The 7,964-nt window shown below is 48.1% G+C and overlaps 1 protein-coding gene across 1 annotated transcript; it reads left to right on the forward strand.

The window, feature by feature from the left end:
- LOC104049524 (nyctalopin-like) lies at positions 1-1,284 on the forward strand. The gene has a single exon (XM_009510226.2). The coding sequence runs from the start codon at positions 1-3 to the stop codon at positions 1,282-1,284; it is 1,284 nt and encodes a 427-aa protein (XP_009508521.2).
- Positions 1,285-7,964: the final 6,680 nt, after the last annotated feature.

Here is a 7,964-nt window from a genome sequence, read left to right on the forward strand (position 1 = left end):
ATGTTCTTTCTTGTTATATTTATATTTACTTGTGCAACGGCTGGACTGAGTCTGAATAACTCTGATTCATGCCCAAGCATGTGCAAATGTGCACCTGAAGAGATTATCCACTGTAACAGAGCTGGACTAAGAGCCCTCCCTGGAGAAATAGCAGCATCCACTGTCTCTCTGAACCTCTCCAATAATTATTTGCGGATTCTCACCACCAACACCTTCAGAAATCTGACTTTCCTCCACAGCCTCTGGTTAGATGGAAATAATCTGACTTTCCTGTCCCCGGGAACCTTCCATGCTCTCAGCAAACTGCGAGAGCTGCACCTCAGCAGGAACTCACGCCTCACCTACTTGCATGCAAACACCTTCAGAGGACTATTAAACCTCATCAGCCTGGATTTGTCCCACTGCAACATCTTTGAAATCCATCCACTTCTATTTTCACACCTCCCTTCTTTAGAAAGGCTTGATTTAGCCTCCAATAACATGCGGTATGTCCCACAAGCCTTTCAGAACCTCTCCAGCCTCACGAGGCTGTCCCTGGAGGGCAACAACATAGAAGCCATTGGTAGAGATTCCCTAAAGGACCTGGAAGCCCTGTACGATCTGAATCTCAGGAAGAATCGGATATGGATCATTCAAAATGGCGCTTTTACAAAGCTTCTCAGATTGGGCTTGTTAAATTTAGGACACAACTTTATCGCCGATTTGCCTAATCAGCTTTTCGATGGGCTGATCCAGCTCAAGACCATGCATCTTGAAGCCAACAGAATCACTGCCATCGACTGCACCTTCAGACATCTGCTGAACTTGAGAAACTTGTACCTGAACAACAACCAGATCTCCTTGATCTCAGGCTCTGCTTTCTTGTACTTAAACAAGCTGCATTTCCTTCACCTGAGCAAGAATAACCTCAGCTCCCTCCCCGTCCACTTGTTTGCTGAACTGCCAAAACTGAAGTATGTTTTTTTATCCCACAACCCCTGGAAATGCGACTGCAAGATGTTTTGGTTCTGGCGGTGGACTGCAACACGCAGGCGAGCCATTGAAGGGCTGCACTGTGCCTTTCTAGGTCCTCACAATACAACGGCACTTGATGTCCCCCATCCACGGGACCTCATGGACTGCACGGTGGCACCTGAGCTGGCAAGCGAAGACAAGTGCAGGGTGGACAGTACCAGCACGGCTCCTGGACCCCCGACTCTCCCCAGCAAGGTCATCCTGCTGGCACTTTTCTTCCATGCGTGCTATTTTGTGAGAAGATGGGACACCTCTATGGCCACATTTTGACAATGTTTAAATTACAAAGTGGAAGCCACTTATTTCTTTTCTTGCTATTTGTTTGTGAACAATGTTTTTCATTACAGGTAGGTTTTATATGGAAATAGGGGGATTTTATTATATAGGAATAAATGCTTTCATTCATGGGCAATATTCAAATCTGAAATGCTAATATCAAAATTCAGTGAATGTTTACATGCAGAGAAGAAGTTCACATTAGTGAGTTCAGGGCTGGGGCTTGTACTGGGTGACAGGGGGCTGGGAAGCTTGGCCAACCACAGCCTCTGCCCTCCCCATTTCCTGATTGACCACAGCCACATCTGATCTCTTGGGGAAGGGCTGCCTTCATGCACTCAGCCTGCACTGGGGATACCGTGTGTACTGCTGAAGGAGGAATAAACTGCACGTGTTCCAGCACATCTGGAGTCTCTATAAAAGGCTCAGTCCATCAGCATCTTTGTGAATGTGCAGTAGCTTCCCACAGCTGGCACATAATGTGCTTTGCTGTTTGAATATGATTCAATGGTGAAAATGTAAAAAGTAAAACATTTTGTCGTTCAGCTGCTCCTCACAGTATTGAGCCTCAGCCAACATGGCTCTGCATTTACCGCTGCAAATAGCTTATTTGTCTCAGGGATGGTCTGTATGAGTTGTGCCTCCTTGCATTCTGTTGATGAGCTCTGGCCTGGCATCACACCAGTGCCATAGCCCTGAGCCACCTCCCTCCAGCTGCTGGGAGACACTGGCAAGTCGTCCTGATGCCTCCATCACAGTGCTATTCACCTTTCTTTCCTCCCTCACACAGATTAGCCTTCTCCATCCTCACAAAAGGAAATTTCCATTTCTCCGGGTATATTAAAAACAGCCCAAATCCTGCTGCGGACTATGTGATGCTCCAGTAGAAAGCTCTCACCATCTGTGTGCTGCATCAAAGTTGCAAGCAGCCACCTGGCCAGGAATGAACTTCATTTACAATATAAGAGCCAAAGTTAAACTATACCCCTTTCTCTTCAGTGATTAAACACTGATCACGGTCTCATCTCCATGCTCCCTCCTCCTCACTCACCATCCCCAGCACAGCCACTCCAAACATCCTAGTCAGTTCTGTTGAATTGGTGTATAAGCATCCCACGGTGGCACACAAACACAGAGAAGTTGTGCAAGCTTCAGCAGCACAGATTCAAAGCCACAGCCTTCCTCAAGCTGGTATAGAATCACAGAATGGTTTGGGTTGGAAGGCACCTTTAAAGGCCATCTAGTCCAACCCCCCTGCAGTGAGCAGGGACATCTGCAACTAGATCAGGTTGCTCAGAGCCCCATCCAGCCTGGCCTGGAGTGTCTCTAGGGATGGGGTGTCTACAACCTCTCTGGGCAACCTGGGCCAGTGCTTCACCACCCTCACTGCAAAAATTTTTTTCCTTATATCCAGTCTAAATCTACCCTCCTTTAGTTTAAAACCATCACCCCTTCTCCTGTCACAACAGGCCTTGCTAAAGAGGTTGCCCCCATCCTTCCTATGGTCCCTCTCTAAGTACTGGAAGGCCACAATCAGGTCTCCCCGCAGCCTTCCCTTCTCCAGGCTGAACAACCCCAACTCTCCCAGCCTGTCCTCGCAGCAGAGCTGCTCCAGCCCTCGGGTCATTTTTGTGGCCTCCTCTGGACCCGCTCCAACAGGTCCATGTCCCTCCTGTGCTGAGGGCTCCAGAGCTGGACGCAGCACCCCAGGTGGGGCCTCACCAGAGCAGAGCAGAGGGGCAGAATCACCTCCCCTGACCTGCTGGCCGTGCTGCTTGTGATGCAGCCCAGGATTACTGTAAGATTATTGATTTGCAATATGCTCCTGGCCAGATAGCAAATCTCACTGAGTGAAACCCCTGCCTGGCACAGACAGGGAGGAAACCTGTGCTCTGCAGGAAACACTTCCCCATGCCACATTGCAGGAGCAGCCCCACACCCTCCAGAACCAGCAGCACCATTTGCTGGTGCTCATCCAAGTTGTCCTGTGTTCACAGTAACAGCAATGGCAAATCCCGTCGTTCCGGCACCAGGCACTATCAACGCTGGCTATTTGCACTTGGCAGATCTGGATTTCCTGCAGAGATTAAATTGTGCCACAGGTAGAGTGAGTACGTCTGTCTGCAGAGAGACTTGTCCTGCAGCATTAGTATGGTCTTTTCTTGGCTTTGCTGCCAGTGCGCAGAAGACATGATCTGCACAGGCAGCATTTGTGCCTCACGGTGCCTCTTTGTTTTCCATCTTCAGGAGACTTTAGAAATTTTATAACTCCTAAAGCCGTGGTAAGCAGAGCCCCCACTGACTGTGGCTGCCTGCCTCGCTCCCACCTTGCCATTGACATGTGGGCTGGTGCAGCACAGCCAGGCCTAAGGAAGCCCTTTTCAGCTCTTTGACTTTTTCTCTGAGGTTTTTTCAGTGATTATTTCTCACCTGACTTCTAAAAGCAAGAACACCTAGATAAATTTGCAGAGATATGACCAAATTTTCAGCAATTATCACTGTATAAACACTTGCCACAAGACATGCCCAGTGTTTACTGAGTGCTCACAAAAGGAAGCAAGAGAACGTGTGGCAGACCCACCACATTTGTCCCTGTCTTTCGAGGAATTATGCCAAGCTGATAGGAGGTAAGAGAGAAATAAACCTTCGCTTAGCACTGAAAACACACAAACCAGCACATTTGGACAAGGGAAACCTTTCATATTGCATCAGTGAAGGGACAGACTGGGGCTGCACAACAAAACCGCACGTGCTGCGTCTTCCTGGTTATCAGATTTGTGATTAGATTTATGAAAAGTATTCAATGGTCAACATATTTTTGCTTTACGTTTTGTTTGTGCTGTGTCACCACTTTGGGCATTCAGCACCATCAGCACTTTCCTCAGCATCAGATACTTCAGGAGGCAGTGGAAAAAGTCTTCAGTTTCTTTCTTGCTTTTGCATTGCTCTCTGCTATCGATCTGCAGTAGAAAAAGACAAGTGAAAAACAAGCAAGCAAAATCCACCTCAGCAATTCTTTAAAGCTCCTACAAAATTAGATTTTTTTTTCCATTGAAAAATATAAATTGGTGAAAAGTTTATGTGAAGGAGACCCTTGTCTCCTGTGGATGCTTGCAGAAAATATTCCTTCCACTTTTACGCCACCATGTTGTTAAACACTAAACAGGAGCACAACTATTTGGCTCTTCTGTGCCACAGTGAAGCAGCAATAGAAATAACTTAACAAGTACACAGAATGCTTAGGATAACATGTGGCTACATTTTTATCCACATGAAAATGAAACTTGCATGGGGTACAAGAAAAACTTCCATCAAAACACACAGGCCGGGCTTGGAAAGCCATTTGAAGATCCTTGAGATTAAGGACAACACGCATTCATGAAGAATGCAGCAAGCTTGACTGTTAAAAAAATATTTCACCATGAACAAAGCTGACACCACTAAAAACCTTGGAAATAAAAGCATGTAATTAAATAAACAAAACCAAGCAGTCAAATAAACAAAAACAAATAACTGAATATGAAAGAGCAGGAAGATTTGAAAGAACAAAGAAACATGCTAAAGCTTATAACTCTGGCTCCTATGGGAAACTTCTAGGAGCATTTGACAAAACAGGAACTATTTTGAAAACCTGCTTGCCAGGGGCTTTCTTCTGAGAAAGCACTGGGGTTTATCCTGCCTGCCCTGCACTGGACCTTCACTGTGAGATCTCTGCTTTGCTTTGAGCCAAAATTTTCTTTGAGTTAGCCCGTTTCTTAAATACATCCAGCACAAGGAGGAGATGTTTTCCCATTCAGTAATTGGCAGAGTATCCATTTTTCCCCCTTTAACCTGGTACCAGGAAGCAAAAGAGACAAAGAAGAACCGATGCATGTGGTCACTTCCAAAATAAAAAAATTTTGACCTAAATGACACCATACTTCCAGCCAGTGCTATAAATCACTAGACCACTGTTTCAGCGGGATAGACATGACACTACTTACGGTATATCTCTCCATCTTCTGTGAAAGCACATACAATTTCCTGTGGGAAGCTTTGTTTATGTATTTTGTTATGAAAAAATTGTACCAGTGGAAAGTTCCCAGCTGGCTGTACATGAGGCTTCATGCAATAAGCCACTGAGATGGTTTGCTGCTACTCCTGGTGCTCTCTGAGCTGTGAGCACTCCCAGCCAGTGCCATCGCATCCCATACCCTGACCCCTACATGCCTCCTCTCAGGTGCACCAGCCCCTCTCCAGCTCCCTGCCAAATACCTTCCTTTCACCTGCCCTATTTTCATCTTCTACACATAGAAAAATTAAGCTCCTACCACTCCTCTAGCCCTCCTACAAACTTTCATCTCTGAAGACCACATGAGGTGTAACGGTACAGAAGATGCTTCTTCAAATGAAAGTGTTCCTCTGCATTTAATGGAGCATTCCCTGCTGTGCTTCCAGCTGCACCAACCTCTTAATGCTTTGAAGGACCAGTGCCTCATCACAGATTTGCATCTGGCCATTAAAGATGAGGAAAGTTGGCATGTAGTATTGCAGCCCAGAAGCACAGCTGCAGGAGGAGCACAGGAAGATTTCTGACCAGAGGAGGGGGGCTGAGAAGGAGGCAGCATCTTACTCTGACCACCATTTTCAAACCAAGCGAGGAAAGTAGATAAACAGATAATCTTTCAAGCACTAAACCCAAAAGTTTCTCCAAAGGCTGCACCTCCACACTCTCCTGTCCCAAGCTTACAATTCCCAAAGTACCACAGTACTCCATGTTTTCAGGCATGAGTGATTCCCTGTCCTCCATGCTGCGAACTGCCCCCGCGCTCTCCTGGCCTCCCAACACATCGCAGGTCACGCCGCACCCCGATACGCGCGGGGGCATCGCTCCCCCCAGGCAGCCCTCGCCCCGCGGTGCAGCGGCTGTAGTACTGAGCGCTTGCCCCTGGATGGCACCCCAGCCCCAGGCTTGTCTCTCTATCGATATCATACCGATGGAGGCGCGACAGGCTGGGGGATGAAGGGATCGAGAGCAGCCCTGAGAAGAACTTGGGGGTACTGCTGGATGAAAAGCTGTACTATGATTCTGTGAGCCGTCAATGTGCGCTCGCAGCCCAGAAAGCCAACCCTATCCTGGGCTGCATCACAAGCAGCACGGCCAGCAGGTCAGGGGAGGTGATTCTGCCCCTCTACTCTGCTCTGGTGAGGCCCCACCTGGGGTGCTGCGTCCAGCTCTGGAGCCCTCAGCACAGGAGGGACATGGACCTGTTGGAGCAGGTCCAGAGGAGGCCACAAAAATGACCCGAGGGCTGGAGCAGCTCTGCTGCGAGGACAGGCTGGGAGAGTTGGGGTTGTTCAGCCCGGAGAAGGGAAGGCTGCGGGGAGATCTGATTGTGGCCTTCCAGTACTTAAAGGGGGACCATAGGAAGGATGGGGGCAACCTCTTTAGCAAGGCCTGTTGTGACAGGAGAAGGGGTGATGGTTTTAAACTAAAGGAGGGTAGATTTAGACTGGATATAAGGAAAAAAATTTTTGCAGTGAGGGTGGTGAAGCACTGGCCCAGGTTGCCCAGAGGTGGTCAATGCCCCATCCCTAGAGGCACTCCAGGCCAGGCTGGATGGGGCTCTGAGCAACCTGATCTAGTTGCAGATGTCCCTGCTCACTGCAGGGGGACGTCAGACTCAATGGCTTCTAAAGGTGCCTTCCAACCCAGAGCATTCTATTATTCTATACTGGAGACATAGTCACTGTCTGCTCTGCGCATTTGGCAGTGAAAAAAGGCTCTTGTGGAGTGGGAGCCTCTACTGCACAACCTGTGTGTTGGCGGTGCATCACCTGAGCCAACAGGGACTCATCCAGCAGACGCCCACATCACCCCACCACGCTGCCAAGACAGAGCCTTGCAGGTCCCAAATAATCTTCTCAATATGGTTACACTTAATTACCTGAAAAACCCAAAGAAGGAAACAAAGGGAAGCCATGCGATTCTTACCATGGGCTCCAGATGATCTATGTAACATCTGTGTCAACAGAAATCACTCCCTAGAAGTCTCCCACGGAGAACAAGGTCACAGTGAGAGGGGCTTGGGTTTTTTATTCTCCTTGCTTTAAAAAGAAAAGTGAGGACAGAACCATGTACCCTGTTCAGGAGCACTGACAGTATGGCATTGGAACAGAGTTCCTTCGCACCAGCACCTTCACACCATAGGACGGTTTGGAGCATGACATATTTGGTGAATGATGTGTTTGGTAGTTGGGTTCCCACACTCCTCAAGCATTTGGCCTGTGGGAGTTTTGAAGTGGCTTAAGCCCACAGCTTTGCCACCTGGTTTGCCCAAGATGATGCCGAAGAGAAAGCCAGGCACCAACCTGTAAACTGGGTCAATCCAAAAAGTCTTCCCCATTCCATCAGCAGACGAGCTGCAACATGCCTCTAGCACAAAATGCACCTACACGTTTTCACCACTGGAGGGAAAAAAACATTCTAGACAGGTCAGGAGGGGAACAACCCAGACCAGTTTTGTGTAGGTGGGCCCACAGAAGTTTACATGACACCAGTCCTACACAAATTGTTCTTGTTTTTCAAAGCAACTGGTGGTTCTGGGGACTTTTGCACTGTCAGGCCACTGTTTTGGCAAAGCTCACCAGACATCCAGGCTCTTACCAATGGGTTGCATGAGTGAAGGAATTGG

This window comes from Phalacrocorax carbo, chromosome 11 (genome assembly GCF_963921805.1).
Source record: "Phalacrocorax carbo chromosome 11, bPhaCar2.1, whole genome shotgun sequence".
NCBI classification, from domain to species: Eukaryota; Metazoa; Chordata; class Aves; order Suliformes; family Phalacrocoracidae; genus Phalacrocorax; species Phalacrocorax carbo.